The sequence below is a fragment of the Centruroides sculpturatus genome, unplaced genomic scaffold (genome assembly GCF_000671375.1).
Source record: "Centruroides sculpturatus isolate CEXI.00-Female unplaced genomic scaffold, Cexi_2.0 scaffold1644, whole genome shotgun sequence".
Taxonomy (NCBI): Eukaryota; Metazoa; Arthropoda; class Arachnida; order Scorpiones; family Buthidae; genus Centruroides; species Centruroides sculpturatus.
In genome coordinates, this window is record NW_019385784.1 from 66,190 (window position 1) to 84,619 (window position 18,430).

The 18,430-nt window shown below is 32.0% G+C and overlaps 1 protein-coding gene across 2 annotated transcripts; it reads right to left on the minus strand.

Annotated features, from left to right (window-relative positions):
- Positions 1 to 254: 254 nt before the first annotated feature.
- Positions 255 to 12,643, minus strand: LOC111642109 (leukocyte tyrosine kinase receptor-like). Of its 2 annotated transcripts, none has more exons than XM_023388389.1 (28): positions 12,418 to 12,643; positions 11,653 to 11,872; positions 10,657 to 10,790; positions 10,450 to 10,578; positions 10,220 to 10,375; positions 8,267 to 8,394; positions 8,030 to 8,202; positions 7,864 to 7,955; positions 7,754 to 7,795; positions 7,658 to 7,684; positions 7,421 to 7,580; positions 6,802 to 6,946; positions 6,605 to 6,724; positions 6,361 to 6,526; positions 6,110 to 6,286; positions 5,791 to 6,042; positions 5,617 to 5,712; positions 5,354 to 5,549; positions 4,556 to 4,646; positions 4,412 to 4,476; positions 4,216 to 4,345; positions 3,643 to 3,740; positions 3,474 to 3,566; positions 3,289 to 3,390; positions 3,081 to 3,215; positions 2,908 to 2,998; positions 2,729 to 2,836; positions 255 to 2,598 (listed from the first exon to the last, which is right to left on the minus strand). In XM_023388389.1, the coding sequence occupies exons 1-28, from the start codon at positions 12,590 to 12,592 to the stop codon at positions 2,038 to 2,040; spliced, it is 4,062 nt and encodes a 1,353-aa protein (XP_023244157.1). In that variant the 5' UTR covers positions 12,593 to 12,643; the 3' UTR covers positions 255 to 2,037. The 2 variants fall into 2 exon arrangements, with proteins under 2 accessions (XP_023244157.1, XP_023244156.1); XM_023388388.1 differs by having other exon boundaries at positions 10,450 to 10,581.
- Positions 12,644 to 18,430: the final 5,787 nt, after the last annotated feature.

Below are 18,430 nucleotides of genomic sequence, written 5' to 3' on the forward strand. Positions count from 1 at the left end.
CTTGCATAGATAGGGCTAGCAACTTTTTATGGGATTGGAAGAAGGGTAAAATAATTTTCAGGATTTCATTTAACTGAACATAGCTCGAGAGCCTCCATTAGACTTTCGCTAGGATTGAGAAAATCCTAAAACATATTCTGCAGTTCTTCTGTCTGGGATACAAAAAATATTCCAGAGAAAAGAATGACAATTTTTTTCTAGAACACGACCCAAAATAAATTTAAAAGGATTTCATTTATCTCTGGACTTGCAACTGTTTCAGAAAATGTGCATATTTTATATTTTATTGTAAAAAAAGCAACATGTTTAAGAATTGTTGAACACTTAAATGATGATGAAATTAGTTGTATTTTAAAACAGTTAAAAGTGGCATTATATGTGTGAAAACAATCAAAGGGTGAGCTTTGTTTTACCACAAATTTTAATACATCCTTCTATACATCAGATATCCATTCCGATGACGTCATTTTTAAACACTACAATGATTTAGAAACAACATGTGTATACGTTCATCTGGACTTAAAATACCAACAATAAAATATATTTATATATATTATGTATATATATACTGTATATTCTGAGCGTGGGCCTTCGCCACAGGATATTTTTTTTATCTTCTGAGCTTTCGATCGGACAACAACAGAGGTCGCTGTATGTCATTTACTTCATAGAAAATAACACAAAAACATCAACCATATTTGTACTTAAAAAGTTGGTCAAGTTGGTCAATTACAAAATAAAACAGAACGAGAGACCTGAGGTTATTTGGCACATTTCCACTACAGGTACACAATATATTTTTTTTGACCATTTTTGATCGTCTTGGCTTAATTCTCTCCAGAAACAACTTTTAAAAATATGCGTCATACACATGATCCAATTACACTACAGATATCTACGACGTCACGCCATAATTTAAATTTATCCAATGAAATGGCGCCTGCCGCATCAACGTCACGTTTACTTTTAGATTACACCAATGAAATGACAAACTGTCGAAACGTCATGATGGGATTTAAATTTATCCAATAAAATGGAAGAAAATCTATTGCCGCATCATCGTGTTTAAATTTGAATTCATCCAATGAGATCACTAATTGATAAAACACCACCTGTTTCTCGATTTGAGCTCGTTCAATGAGATCTGATAACAAGACAACGTCACGGAATAAATACCGAATCGGGTATTGAATAACCCGTGACGTTTTTTGAATAGGAAAATAAACAATATAAAGTTTTCTGAGGCATTGTTGTGTTAGAAAAAATATAATTTTCTAAAACTTTTTCTGATTACCTGAAGCTCTTGTGAGAGTCGTTAATTTGCTTGCAATGACGTCACAAAATCATGCTTTGAGATGCGGGTTACAATGAGTAATGAGGAAGTTAAGGGTTTTAATTCAATTTTCGTGCGTTACGCCCTTTCCAGGAAGAGAAATTTTGGTATTGGTGTCGACAACACGAGAGTTACATGAACATCGACGAAAGAAAATCATGCGCATACGTCAATCTTTCTAGTGAAAGCTGAAAAACAGCTTACATACGTCAAAATAATTAGTTTTAGTGTGCACTTGTCATCAAAAGTGGCGTAATTTACCACCAAATTTAGTACACTTAACACTAAAAAAAGCAGTGGCATGCCACCGAAACTAGTGTGCACTTGTCAACATGGAGAAACAAAATCCTGCGTCGTAACACGTGTTTGTTTCTTATAAAAATTAATGCTTCTTTTTGTTTTTAATGCACATGATGAGTTTCTGGAGAGAATAGCATCAAAATACATATAAGTTTGATCTTCTAAGAAGCTTTAAAATACTAATTTGAAGTCAATCTCTACTATATAAAGATACTTGTTTTTTATATATATACATATAATATACCAGTACGAACGTTCGGTCAAGAACAAGAAACTTAACAAAGAAAAGAAAACAGGTATAAAAAATACTACATGACTAATAAGCTAGGAACTATTCCACTAAATAAATACTGTATTTTTTTGTTTGTTTTAAAATAATTCTTCCCGATTTTGCGTGTGTAAAATCAACAATTGACTCTCTGTTCGTTCGTCAAGTTGGAAGAAACGGCGGGATTAGTACACGAATAATTATCTAACAAATTATGATTGAGATGATTTTGATCATCCACATCCAATTGACTTTGGCTATTCGAATTCACGTCAACGTTGACGTACTGGATGGGTAATGTTGGCATTTGCCTATTGAGAGCTACGGCATCCAGCGTGGTGACGTCATTGCTATTCTTCCCCACGTGATTCAGGCTAGGAGCTAACGGTAGTGAATCCAATGATTTCAAACTGGAAACACGTTCCACGTTCGGTTTCTCGCACCACATCAGTGCATCGTCGTTATAACCGTCTTTTCTCCTCCTGTTACCGTTACATACGAAACTAGTTTCCCATGTTTGGTTGTCATTAGTTTCTTGTCGTCTAGTGTCGTTGATTTCTAGTAATTTGTCGACCGATTCGGCACTCGATGTCTGTAATTCCGTTCTTTCCGTACTTAAACTGTAATTCGATGATGGCATGGGGATGAGATAATCCTCGGAACCTGGTGACTGCATGTCACGATCTGGTCGTTGCACCTGGGATATTTTTACACACGGTTTTAGTGGGAATAAGGTTTAACCAATCGCCACACTCGTTATAAATGACTTCGTTGTTCATCAACGGGTGGCCATCGATAATAATAAACGTGTTCAACGTTACGCTTACCTGTAAACAGATGCTATCGGTATCGGGTGGTCTCATAACTGTCGCATCCCTCTCCATGGAAGGTGGGCGATGAAACACGGGCAATGATGCTCTTAGAACGTCCGGATCCTAAAATCAAATTTTGAAAAATTGAATTTTATGTACAGGAAACACGCGAAATTGTTGTGTAATCAATTGACCTGTAGACAATATCCAATTCTTTCTATGACTGTACTGAAACAAGGTCGTTGATCGGGCACAGGATGCCAACACTGCATCATGATGTGGTATCTGCAAGTTTATATTAATGTTTATCACTGATTTCTTGATGAGAATATCTTGAGAATCCATTAAACTTATGAAAATTACTCACACAGGATTAGGGCAATTTGTTGGCGCTTCCAACCTTCCACCAGATGTTACCATTTGCATGACATCCTGATTACCTCTACCGGGATAGGGCATGTACCCTAACGACATAACTTCCCATAAAAGAACACCGAAAGACCTTTTAACCGAGAAAAATTATGTTTAGGGTTTGATTTTTACTGTAACTTCATTTAAAAATGATGAATACTTGCCAAACATCCGTCTTGCACGTGAAAATTCCATCTAAAAATGCTTCAGGAGGCATCCATTTGACAGGCAACATAGCTTTACCTCCTTTTCTATAATAATCAGCCCTAGTAATGTAAAGACAGTAAATTTATTTTACTGAAAAAGTGTATTCTATAATGTATTTTCGCAATAATACAATAAGTTTTACCTGTATATATCTCTAGCCATTCCAAAATCTGCGATTTTGACAACTCTTTCGACTCCTTTTGTAGTCAGAAGACAGTTACGAGCGGCGATATCTCTGTTAATTTATTAATGGGAAATTCATTACAATTTCCTAAAAATTAAATGGTAACTGTAAATTCTTGTTAACATACCTATGGATAAAATGGTTTTCTTCCAAGTACTGACATCCCTTAGCTACATCGAGAGCCAAATGCAGCAAATCGCTCATGTTTAAAGGTGAAGGTTTATTCTAAATAATTAGATGACAATATATTATTTATGAATATTATTGTTTGTATTTTATGTATTTTAAACATAATTGTTAAACTTAAAAAATAATGGATATTGCCGCATAAATATGAGAAATGCAACACGTTCATAAGCGAATTTATACATTTTGAATCAGTGTTTCATTAGGTAATGCGGATTATGCTCTAAAAATGATCCTTTTACAGTGTATTATATTAGTGAAATGCCCTTTCATAGATTTAAACATTGATAATTGATTAATTTTAACATTTAGTAATTATTTTATGATAAAATAGGTTAGCCAAAGGCCTATTTGGTGGGATAGTGAACACTTTTATGTCAATTTGACGTCATTTTTAAAACTTGTTTATTGTAAAAGTGAAGGGATGACGTCAAAATGCTCACTTTACAGACAAAATTACTGGGTTTTTAACTTTACCTTCTATAGCATTTCTCAAAATGTCTACATAACTTACCGGTTTGGGTCGACTTTCTCGAAGGAACGACTTCAGATCTCCACCCGAGAGAAGTTCTAATACAATAAATCTTGGAAGTTTCTCAAAACACACCCCAACGAATCGAACAATGTTTGGGTGATTAAATTTGCTATAAATTTATAATGTTATGTAATATTTATTTAGAAACTTATATTCTAGATAAAAGAAATCTCACCTCATAATTAAAGCTTCCGTGAAAAAATCCATCTCTGCTTGATTGGAAGATAATTCTGGAAGAGTCTAGAACAAGGAAGTTATTATTTGAATAATACAAATTTTGCTTGTTAAACTATCTTTTCTTAAAAGTAAACATTTCTACCTTGACAGCAACTGGCATATCGCCTAATTCGCCAGATATGTCAGAAAGATAACCCTGATAAACTTCACCAAATGCTCCCTGACCGAGTGCCCTGAGGAAGTAAACTGGAAAAATGTCATTACTCTTTCATAATTTATTATATTTTGTCAAAAAATTAAAGAATTTCATCACATATTTTGTATTAATTGTTAAAATATGCATAAAATCCTGCTAAGTAAATAAATAATCAAATTTGTAATCTTATTATCATACATGTATTAAATCAATATTGTTTTTCATAATTTAATATGCGATGAGTACAAGTACCAAGAAGTATTTTGGTAACTGTAATTAAAAAAGAAAGTCAAAAATCCTGCCAAAGGAAGACCGAAATAGAAAAATCCCACTAAGTGCTAACTTGACAGCAATAATTTTTTTTAAAACGTCAGCATATTATTTTCTAATCTTTAAAAAGTATATATGCAAATTTGCAATTTAGAATTGCAAAAACTCGCTTATCTGACGCTATTAATTTGCATTTCCTTCGATTAAGTGTAAATAAAAGGGATGTTGCATGCATTTTAGTAATTATTAATACATAAATAAATATTTTCCACATAAATCTCTAATGATAAATGAGAGAGGAAGAGGAGAACACCTCAAAATTTTATTAAGTATCCAACTGTGAAAGAGGGATTCCGTAATTTAGTGGGATATAATAAGTGGGACATAAAAAATACGAGTCAGATGGACCTAAAGTAGGAACCTTTCATCTAGCAGCTGCTGGCGGTGACAATGTTAAAAATAAAGCTTACTCACTTGACAAGTGTGAGACTGTCTCTCGGTATCTCTCTCAAATCTTGAATAGTGCAAGCGCTTCCACCAAATTCATAATTTGGATTATATTCGGTCACCATGCCCCCTCCAGATTGTCTTAATCGACTGAGTTGCATCTCTGGATTATTTAATGGCTCGTGGCTCAAATCACGGCTTTGTTTTTTACGATATTTACTAACTGAAATCAATTTTTTGTTAGAATATATAAGACTACGCTTGTAATAGCATTTTCATAATTAACTTACGTGCTAAGATGGAAATAAAACCAACAACAGTCAAAACAACTAGACACGAAAGAATGATAACTACAAGATTTGTGATGGAGAGATGTTCCTTATGAGCTTTAAATAAAAAAATTTAATATTAAAATCATTAAAAGAATTAATTATATATAAATAAGGTTCTTTGATGCATGTTACCTTTACAGCTTGTTCCGTCGTCTTCTAACGAACTACCCTCTGGACAAATACACTGATAAGTAATTTCTGTCATATCTATAACAATGCATAAATATTGACATCCACAATCGGACTGTGCGGGAAGAATTTGCAAAAATCCATCTCCTTCATTCATTCCCGGCTCAATAAGAGGGAGAATTGATAGAGAGGAAACGAAAGAAGTTCCACCTTGTCCGTTTTTAGTAATTTCATCCACTTCGGCAGCATTCCCTCCTGTAATATTAGAGTATGTTAAATAATGTTATGTACATATAAAAAATATGTACCAGACTGTATCGACCTTTATATCCTCCCCCTCCTCCACCAGAATAACAAGCTCCACCACCACCTCCAAATCCTCCAGAAGTACTAAAGCTACTGGCCATTTGACATGGATAACCTCCAAAACCACCGGATAGAAGAGATAATCCAGAGTTTCTACTGATGTGAGTCGAGTCGTTCCATCCTCCTCCTCCACCTTGATAGTAAAATAACATTCATAAACAGTTCTTTGACAAGATCAGCATCCGACTGAAAATAAATAACTCTAACCTGCACCACGTGGGAGAGTAAATCCATTAGACGGACCAAACTGATTATCTTCGCCTCTACCTTCTGGTATAATTGCAGTTTCCGAATTGTCATCTCTCGTATGAGCCAAGCCTCCTCCTCCAGAAGCAACCACTAAAGGAATATAATCTTTACCACCATTTTTTATCTAGAAAAAAAGAGTTTCGATTAAGATTCTCGTTTCTTAAAATAATACAATTAATATTAAATTATTAAAGTTAAATACTTTAAAAACGTATGTAGCACCTCCACCTCCTCCTCCGCCTCCATCCTTCTTTCTTTTCAGTTTTTGCAGTTCTTCAATACTTCTTATTCGTCTGTTACCATTGTCACAATCATCTGATATCTGTAAAAACAAATGACACAGAAACAGATACAGGCATATTCTAAATCTGGAATGAAGATACGGAAAAAAATAATTACAGAACACGCGCTCGTTCCCTTCTGTCCCACTAGTATAAAAATAACTTCTTCAGCTGTCCAATTGAAGGAGGCTCTGACAACTGCACCACGACTTTTACCTTTGTTAAACAGACCCTGTCCACCACTCGCACCTCCAGCAAAAACTCTAAAAATATAAATATGTATTTTAATACTACAAAAAACATTTTGTAGTATTTTAATACTACAAAATGTTAAGTTGAACACAAAAAATAAACTAAAATTGCTATTAAATTGGGTTAGTGTAAATAAAGTATGTAGTTTTAAGTAAAACTTGAGAAAATTAGATAAAATCGAGCATATCTTTGGCTATATGGAACAAAAATACACAAACTTATTCTTCAGATAGGTTCTAATACTCAGAATTTGGAAAAATCTACGAAACTGGTAACTTTTAAACAATAAATCGCAAATAAATGTGAATCGATATGAGTTATCATTATACGGAAATTTCTAAAAGTAGTTTCAGCTATTGGATTACAAATTAGCGGTAGCAAATGCATTACTTTGTGTAAGAAACGACGTGACATTTTATGATATTTCTCAGAAACCGAATCGATAGAAAGTTCCTTAATCGATTCTAAGAACTGAACTGACTTACGTATAAATATTAGTTTGAGGAACAACCCATTGTTGGATTCCATCCATCAGATTCTTTGATTGGATACTGACACGAGTAGAAGAATTTTTGTATGATCTTCTACAATCTTGTTCCGTAGGTCCTCTGTTACCCCGTATGCCACAAGTACTAAAAACATATTCTATACACAACAAAAAGTTGATAAGTATAATGTAAGAATAAGAAAATTTAAGCTTTTATATGTTAAGAATCGCCTACTTGTATGCACTTTCGACGAATTCTTTTCTGAAAAGATAAAGTAGCATTTATAAAGGGATTAAAGCATAATTTTTTGTTATAATTTGTTATAAATACCTATAAGATAATCAGTCACATTCGCAATATCTTCACGAGCTCCTGTAAATAAATAAGTAGATATTAACATAATACTGATAGAGCAGGCGATAAGATAGATAAAATCGTACCAATTTCAAAACATTCGGGTGTTAGAGATATATCATCGAGGGCCACAATTGTTTGTCGTAAAGCATTCGTTGCTCTAAATTCCAGATCGTAACTGCAAATGTAAATCAGTTGTAGAAAATGTAATTATAAAGAATTTTTAACGAATACTCTTCGTAAAATTCTTACATATCTAAGATATCTGGCAGAGGCAAAACAACAAGATTCCAGAAATCTGTTCTCTTGCCGGAAGCACTCCATAATGGGAAAATTCTACCGTCCGGATAATTGGAATGATAAGTATTTAAGCGTAAACTCAAAACAGATGGGCTCTTGCCGTGTATATAATAGTAAAACCTAACCTGTATAGAATGTTATTTAACATCAATTGTTTAAATTCTTGTCTATAGAATTAATTACGCTTACCTTACAACTTTGATAGAAGGAAGACGAAGGGGAACGATGATAACGTGGAGGAGGACGAAATCGCACGCTTCTTAATACAGCGTTATGACCGAAATATTTCTTAGGAAACTTAGCAATTATATAGATACCTGCAAAGATATCAATAAAACATCTGATAATAATCCAGTTATATTAGAATTAATTTAATAATATATGACAAAATAAATTTAGATGCGTATAGATTTATCGAAAATTAAAAATTATGATTCCCGTTCTTTGTATATATATATTCCACCTTGTCCGTTTTTNTCATATATATATATATATAGATATATATATACATACTTTATAGCCTTTAAAAAATATTTTTGCTAAGTGAAACTAAAACTTTTATTAGTTTTTTCTTATGTTTAAGAATAGAATACAAAATTTGGCAACATCAGAAATTATTCTGGCAAACATTAGTTAAAAACATTAAACTACTTATGAATATAGCTTATGAGACTCGTCATTTGTGCGAAATTAGTTTTTTGCTACTTTTTTTATTTTCTAAAAAAATCTTTTATTATTTGAATAAAAATTTCGGCATTTATCTATTTTTATGTTGAAGTCGAAGAGACCCAAACCTAACTACAAAGTTTAACTCTTAATTACAAATAAATTAAGACGTGTACCAATCTTTGAAATCATGATGTGGAGCCATTTATATTGCAAATATGTTCAATGTATTTGCCCTAAACTTCATGAGTTTTGTATGATTTTCTGCACTATAATCAATTAAAAACACACAAAAAATAATAAAATGTGGTATTTTGTGATAAGAGAGTAACAGGATGTTGATTGAAGTTCAGAAAGAGAAGCGAGCAAGCTTCCTTAGCAGTGGATCAGATTGACAAATCACTGAAACACGTTTTGAGAAGTAATGACTCGACAGATTCGAACGAAATTTTGCACTTAAATGGAAGTAATGTAATGGTGTGTCGTGACGAAACCGAATTTTTAAATTCGATTTAGAACGATATCGAGGCTCAAAAGTCATTCTTATATTAAGTCAATGGAAAAATTTTGAATTGTAGGACTATAAACGTAAACAAACGAGCGCGAGCTACCCGACATTCAAAATATGGGAAACTCTTGCCAAAATGTTTTATGAATACCGATCTTATTTTTTCATTTTTCTCGAAAAATTCACCGTATACACCCATAACCTATATAGGTATCCCTTGATTAAACGCGGTTAATTAATCCCTCGATCCTACCACGTATATTAAAATATGATATTTACGTTAAGTATAGACAGCTGGTAAAGCCGCGTACATAAAGAAATTGCCGCAATTAATTTCGCGCGTTATGCAAGAGATACCTGTATACGTTAACGTATTAAACCATGCCTAACGTTTATTATGTAAGTTAAGAAGTTTAAGAACAAAAGTAAAAATTCACTGCTTATACAGTGTGATGACTCGCTTTAATTTAGGCCTCCTAACGATATAACGTGAGTTAGCAAGCCGTCGCTGCGCTCCAGTTAGGGACAAAGTTCTCCTAGTTTTAAGCCATATAGAAGTTATTGTTTCATATGAAACTATAACTTCTATGTGGCTCTATTGTATGAAGTAAAGATTATATTACAGACTAATAATATTGGAGATTCTTTGAGAAAACAACTTTCCATGAGTATAAATGATCCTGTGACAAAACAGATAAGGTTACAATGCTAAAAGCTTCATTGTACACTGGTTATCCAAGAATAATTGGTAACAGTGACAGTGTATATATGACTTTGGACAACTTGGATTAACAATATTAGAAATATACTAATAGCACCTCTTCAAAGACATACTGAAGAGATGCAGAGATAAAAAAAACAGTGGCTAAGTGGGGTCTAGGGAAGAAGACTAGAAGTTAAGCATTTTATACAAAATTAATGTACTTATAAATGATATTATGAAACGCTTGCAAAGAATAAAACCCTACCTGTTTCATTTTCATACGTGTGATCGTTATGAGGCCCTATTCTTCCTCCTAAAACGCTTCCATTGTTACGTATCCATCTGCTCTGTCCGTCACCGTTACTCGTCCACCCGCACATGTTCATTTCAAAATTACATCTCGAACCGAAAGGCATTAAATCTACGTCAAGCGAAAACAATCAATAAATAAAAAAATAAAAAATTAAATATAAAAATATAATAAATTGAACCTACCGCAATCCTTCTTCTCGTCTTCACCATCAGGACAGTCAAAAATTAAGTCACAAAGTTTCTCCTTTTCGATACACGTCCCCTGAGAACACCTAAAGTGATGAGGTTCGCAGGGAACGGTAACAGCCGACGCTGCTATACAAAAGTTGTTTATAAATTAAAATGAAATCCCATTTATAATTGGTAAATATATAATCACGTGTTCTTTACTTCGTAAGCATCCGTCAAGCTTTAGGTTATCAATGGCCACGTGAACTGGTAAAGAATTATTAGGGGGGCTGATTTCTAATAGGATATGAAACGGTTTACTGATTGTACCTATTCTTGTCGAAAAGTGTTTCCAGCTGTAAATAAAGGAAAATATTCACAAATAATCAACACACTTTGGACCTAACACTAAAATTATAGGTTAATATTGGAACCACGTTTTACAGTTTTATGTAACGAGAAATTTTATACCCCATAACCAATTTTGTGGTGTATGAAAGATACTTTCCTTATACTATAACACGATTGGAATACAAAATAAATTAAAGTTTATCGAAATTTTAATCATAAAAATTATAAAATCTGCAAGAATAATTCTTCCTATCCCAAATTATTACATACATATAACCTAACTTGCTTCTACCCATAAAATTGATGTACATGTATCAGTACATTCATCATAAAATATTTTAACGTTTAGAGAAACTGTACAGGCGAGTGTTCTGTATAATAAGCTTAATTATATTAGAAAGAAGACATATTTTTATCTATTTTTTTCCCTTCTTTATATAACTCATCAATAAGTTACCGGATTAAAAATACGTTATATAATAGCATTAAATTATTGATACTAAAAATTTATAATATAAAATTTTTAATCCAATGTGGACTTAATTATTTTAACATGAAAGTATAAGGCCCTATAAATATTCTATGAATATCGATTAACGAAAAGTAATTAATATTAATCTAATGAAGCTAATTATTATTTACCTATCCAAATCCAAATTTAGTTTCTTCTATACTGAACAGAGGTTATAAATTTAAATTTTAGCATGAATTTCTTACTAAAAACAGAATTATAAGCTCCATTGTTGCCAATTTAAGTATTCTTAATTATAAGCTCCATTTGTTTAGATATCTGAGAATTTTCATTTACTATGACATTAAGGCAAAAATTAATGGAGGATAATTAAAAAAATTCATAATTATACTCACTCAATTAGCGAATTTCCAGCAAAACGAGCAATAACCCAAGATATTCTTTCAGTCTCAACATAAACTTCCACATAACCGTCTTCCATATTTCTCATCACCATATCGAAATCAATGGTGCAGTCGTGTCCACTTCCATTCACAAACCAAGGACTAGAGATGTTTATTCTCTTAACATCTACCTCATAGTATGATTTAGCCACTCCATAATACAAAAAATTACCTGAAAGCGGTATAAATTAATAGATTTAAGCACGAAAAAGGGGTGTTTAAACGCAAAAAAAACATGCGAATCTTAAAATTAATATTCTGACGTGAAAATTGATCCCTCGACAGAGTTTAATTCTCATTTAGCGGGGATAATTCGTGAATTCTGTACAGACTTCATCCGTGTCATTGACACGAGCGTTTGAAGCCATGCCAGATGGTCCGTGGCCAAACTTCAAAAATCCCGTTAGCCGATAAACATTATTTCCCTCCCGGTACAATAATAAAAAGCGATTTTAGCAGGAAAATAAACAACCCACCGGCGATTTTTTTTAATTCGCAGGCGGAGTTCGTTTCATGAGTAATCGCCAGGTGGCATTATGATCGTAAAAAATTCTCCGGCTGGTAGGGGGAATTTGATTCGATATTTAACATAAAAAATGGCCGAATACTAGTTAAATATCTCACTAAATCGCTAGAATATGGATCCGTTATGGCGAATTACAATAATTTCCCCCAATTAATTAACGTTTTAGATTTTTATAAGACATTGAAACTCACCATAGGTGTCATTCAGGGAGCGATTCTGGATAAAGTTATCGTCTGTTAAATTTAAGGCCGATACGATGGAAATTGGATCGTTAATGTGCCATTTCCAGCTGCAGCTCGTTTCAAAATCACAATCGAATGCCAAACAAGACGAAAAACACGAAAGAACTAACAGAATCGTCTTCATCTTCTCGCATCAGCTTCCATCGCACCAACATCCGACTGTCATGGCAACCGACTGTTGTGTTAGCGACGTAGACGCCGCCATCTACCGGACAAATGCAGCTCGGGCGAAATTATCGTCTGGTTTTCAAAATATTATTTATTTATTTTATTTTTTTTGGATATTCCCATTTGCGCCTCGTATTTTATTTTATAACTATTATAATCGTGTCGATAATTTATAGCTGTTACTAATGTTTCCCAGTTGTATGTAGACCCGATCGATATTCGCGTGCCTATGCTTATCTGCGTCATATCCAAGCTCGAAGGTGAAGCGGGATTTAAGTGATTGACAGCGCGTATATTGTTTGGAATTTTATATATCTTATTCGTATTTTTTTTTCTCTAATTATGTCGCTCTGATATTGTATTAACGCCCACGCCATTATTACGTAAATTTTTTTTCTGTAAACAAAAATAAACCGTTCGATGTCTATGAAGCAACAACCGTTTCGTATCTGAACATCTTGTTTATTTAACAAGTAGTTGAACGGGTTTATTTATTTTCTCTCTTCCTGTAACTCGTGATTATGCTAAATTAATATTATAAATCGTACTATTAAAAATAATTAATTTTAAAATTATATCTTATTACCGTTATTTTACTTTTATTATAAATATATTTTTAAAATTTTAAATATTTAAATGCAACGTCATCGCGCGCATGCGCTCGATATGAATAATTAAACGTAATTAAATATCATCGAATAATCCTAACGGCCAAGTTGTTTTTAAAATCGTTAAAAATGAAACAAAAGTTTTATGATTTATTAATATAAATATTAAAATTAATAACGTGAGAAGTATTCTTAAGCCGTTTTATAGGAATGACACCGAGAGAAAATTGGAAAATTGTGATTTGTTTGCTTAGATACCGTTGCTAAGCGACTCGAAAATGGTTGTCACGTGACACGTCCGAGATTGATCCTTCTTATTTTTATCAAGACGAAATATCATTTTTATTAGATTGTAATTGGAAATTTGAGAAATTATATATTTTAATAAGAAGGAAAGGAGGATAAGGAGGAAAAAATTACTCCATACGATTATCCAGGAAATATCTAAAGGGAATAAAATACTAGTTAGAGATGCTTACTACATAAAGGACAAGAATATATTTACTTACAATATAAATTTGGAAGAAGTTATTCAGTTGGACCATTTTTTATGAGTAGGCTGTCTGGAGTTGTTCGTAGTCGGCGACGGATAAGGGAGAGATTGAGAGTAAACTGGAAGTTAATAACAAGAGTATCAGTAAGGAAAATCACGTTTATAAATCAAACTCGATCTCCCCATGTTGTCGGAATATTCAGGATCTCTTTAAAAAATTTACAATTATACCCTAATACAATATTTAAAATTACATGCAATTGTCGGGTTCACTGTGACGTGGATAACTGACATAAACAAAGTAAGAAAAGATTCCCTAGAAGACAAATATTGGGTTCTGAATGGTAATGCTCAAAAGTCGCAGAGGTTTGGCCGTCCATCTGGAGGCCTATTATTATTAATTAAGAGGTCCTTCGGACATTTAGTGCAATCTTATCTCACCTCAAGTTTTAGTTTTACCCTGGTGGAATTGAACCAGAGTCTTCGATTAATGTGGGGATTGTATTAATATATTTATCTCCGTCGACAAACAGCTCAAAGTAGGCTACTTTGATGAAGTTCAAGCGGTTATAAATCAATGAATTTTTTATTATTTATTTTTCAAAATAAATTGTATGCGATCTTATTTGCAAAGAGTTCATCGATAATCGTCATTTTTCTGCCTCAAAAATGAGATTTCATCCTAATTAAAGTAATTATTTTGATTGCTGGAGTACAATTTTTAAGCAAAGCCAGACAACAGACGTTGTCCGTCTGTGTGTCCTTAATCCCTTAAATCCTTAATCCCGAGAATGGTGTTAGATAAATGAGATTCAAGACCAGATTTGGAAAGCTTAGGGGCAGGAGGTCCCGATTAACTATATATGAACTTCCGGTACAAACGTTATTTAAATTCAAAAAATTTCGTCCCCAAAGGAGTTAGATAGATAACCGACACGATTTTATTGCTAACGGAAAAGTATGATGTATAGAGGTAAGACACTACAGCACTTGATTTAGTTGAGGCCCTAAGCTGTAATACTTAGGAGGCCCAATCACAAAAATACCTTCACTCTGGGGGTCCCAAGATCGAATTCGGGTGAGCAATCTCAGAATTATTCGGGAAAAACCTCATTACCCCTCTACCCCATCGTGGGTCTGGCCAAACTCACAATGGACCCGGAAAAAAGCCTTCTTAGTGCCAATTTTGTTCTAAAATAATTTCAGAAATTTTGTAAATTTTTTCAGTCATGTTATTTTAAAAAACCGTACGACCTTTTAACGAGTGAGCACATTCGTTTCTCTGATTCGTTGAAAGTGCAATGACTTAATAATTAAAAATGTATATCAAGTCGTAATTGGTTGAATCAAAAATTAAACATTAGATTAAAGTGAAAGCAATATCTCTAGAGGTCAACGGCCATATATGACACTATTTTCTGTGTAAAATATGTATATTTTAATGGCCACAAATGGCGTATATCGAGTTCACAGGTTGCTGTTTTCACACAAGACAGCCAACACTTCTGTTTTGATATATTTGTATATTGCTAATTGGGTTCATATTATTTTTAAGCATTCCCCCCGCTTCTGTTTATTTACATTACGGTAAAAATATCATTTATTATTCATAAAAAAAGGAGAGCAACACGTAAAAATATTTGGAAAGACATCAAAGACTCACAATTCTCTCAAGCAGTGATTTATAATATTTTTTGCAGAAATTCGTTTATTTTTACTAACCGAATATATATACATATCTTTCTTTCCATTTTGGAAATGAATATCGATCGAGCAAACAAATTCTCGAATTTCATTAATTCTTAAAGTAATTTCAACTTAAACGTGTATGAAAATAAGAAAAGTTTTCAAGAATCAAGCGGTTACTTCCTGTCATTCACCCCTCGATAACGTAAACATTAATATTATATTAATATAAGGATAATATAATAAAACGGTAATAATTTACTGCTATTATATCACTATTATTCTAATATATTACAATAATAACTTCTACCGTTGCTATTCTTGGTATTATTCAATGTGACCTTTGACATATGTCATTTGATAGCTTTGTGGTCGTTTACTCTTTAGCGCATTTCTTTACTAAGATGCTGCTATCACATTTCGTTATTACAATTATTAAACAATAATTAACGAAAATATTAATATAATCACGTGCCATTATAAAATTTTTCTATATTATTTATTTATTTATTATCATATTTATTAATTGCCAAATAAAAGAGTAGACAATAATGAAAGAAAAAGGTTTAATTTATTTTAATAATCATTGTTTCGTAATGTTTACATAGTAAAATAAATTATCTGTGCATTGTGATCACGTAAATATTCAATAAATAACGTAAATATTAAGTAATTTATTGAATATTTACGTAATATTTACGTAATAGTATAAACTTAATTTATATTAGTGCTCAATAACGTGTATTTAATTTATATTATTACGTAATAGAACGTAACATCTTAATGTAAATCTAGGAGGCGCTCACTACTGTTTTACATTATTACGTTTGTAAATTATTTCAGATACGCAATAATACGAACTGTTTTCTATTGTTACGTAAGCACAGTTTTGAGTAGACTTTTCTCTATCAATTTCTCAATTGTTTTTCATTTTTTAAATGAAATATTGATGAATTACATTCCAAATAATTAAAATGAAGAGATTAATTTTAACTTAGTACACAGAAAATAAATTGATTGTAATAAAATGCGCCATTTATAATTTAGTCTCAAGACAAATAAAGAAATAATTTATGTATTTTTTTTTTTTAAAAAAAAGGTCGATTTAAAAATAAAATTTATCGCCAAGGAATTATCTTTTGGATCATTTTGGCAGTGAAGATAGCATTTCTTGGAATAACCAGAAGAATATAAATCAACAGAATAAATTGTTCTCTAGGGTAGGAGAAGGAAAGATGGCTGTTGTACCGGTTTTAAATGTGTATTATACGAGATTAAATGCTTTAAATTCGCGATTAAAATTTAATTAAAAGCTCTCTCGTTGTATAAAATATTAAATTATTTTATAAACGGAGTCAGGTAATTGTTTTAAGGTGGAGACGACATCCTGCCCAAAAACATTATGTTCCTTTTTGCTTGTACTGCATCTAGAAAGCTCGGGTTACGTCCGGTTAAATACACTGTATTGTATAACGCGTAAAAAATTGAATTTTGTTAGATGTAGTTAAGAAATTTTCATTTATACAGGTAAATATTACCGATAAATTTGTGTTTGTATAATGACGTGGTACAAAATAACGGGTGTAGAAACGAGCACTTGACGTTATGTCGCCAAATGTAAACTAAAATAATTGATGTAATTACAATTGATAATCAATAAGCAATGTTAGGCAAGCTGCAGTTATTTATGATCTTTAAACGTTATTTTAAACGATTTAATAAATATAACGAAAAAAGTTGTCCTTATTGTCAAAAGATGGCGCGATGCAACTTTTTTTTATATCCCCTTTTATAACAATTTTTTCGATGCCAAATAAAAAAAAATACAATAATAAAAAAAAATATTATAAAATATTTTAAACTCAATAAAAATAACTTTCAACAATTGCTGAAAGTTCAAAGTTCTTTAACCTGGCTGTAAATGATTTTAAGTGAGGAATTTTTAAATGGTTTTTGTAAACACTAGACTTATAAAGCTACCGGACTATCAAATATCCAGGTGAGCAGCAACAATCAATAATATATCTCGAATTTATTTGTTTACTTGCAAACGCAATAGGCAGTTATCTGATACTAAATGAAGTAGTTTTCAGGAAAAAAAAGGAATGCAGAAATCTAATTTATTCGGACACGTGCTCCCGCTTATTACAGTTCAATATCCATTAAATTGCAATCAATCGGGCGAAGAGGTATTTTATGTAGTAAAGAGCTTACCTTGCATGTCGGGAGTAGTGCAATCGATACTTGGCATCTCCAGGAATTGCTTTATATTCTTCTTTTACAACCATTTCATAGGCTAGTTTTTCTCTCATAGATTATTTTACAACCCTAGTATTATCTAACACATCAATGTCTAGGTTATTTTGATTATTTTTATTTTATTTTAAAGAAGGGTGCGTAAATTTCCACGTGTCAGCTCTTGGTATCACTTTATTGACACTACAGAAAAATAATAAATAATACTTTCAGGAGGGGCGTTGAACTGAAATTGATTTTCGTATAATTTTAAATCTAGTAAGGCAGCCAAATTATATTTTTCTGTGTTCTGTTATTACCGATTAAAGTATATTACGTAAAAAATTATATCTTTTGCATTTTTAATAAAAAGTAATTTTAAAAGTTATATTATGAACAAAATTGTAGCCGAGAATTGTTTTTAGTACTTTAAAAGTCGTGCAAAACTTTAAAATAATTTAAATAACGTTACGAAACACGAACCGCGAGGATGGCAGTTGCGAAACGTGTCAAGTTTCCATCAAAATGGACCCATAATTCTATTCCCATTTGGGGCAGGTTCTTTATTAATTTATAATACTTAAAGTAATTATTCAACTTTAAAGTTTAGTTAATAAATTAACAAATAAACCGTTTATATTGATTTTGAAAATACTTATGCTTTCAAATTAATTGTAATCATGTAAAATGTTTTTAATTAAAATTGATAGATTAATCACTATGTTAGATCACAATACATGATGATAATTTTAATTTTAATTTGTGTATGGAT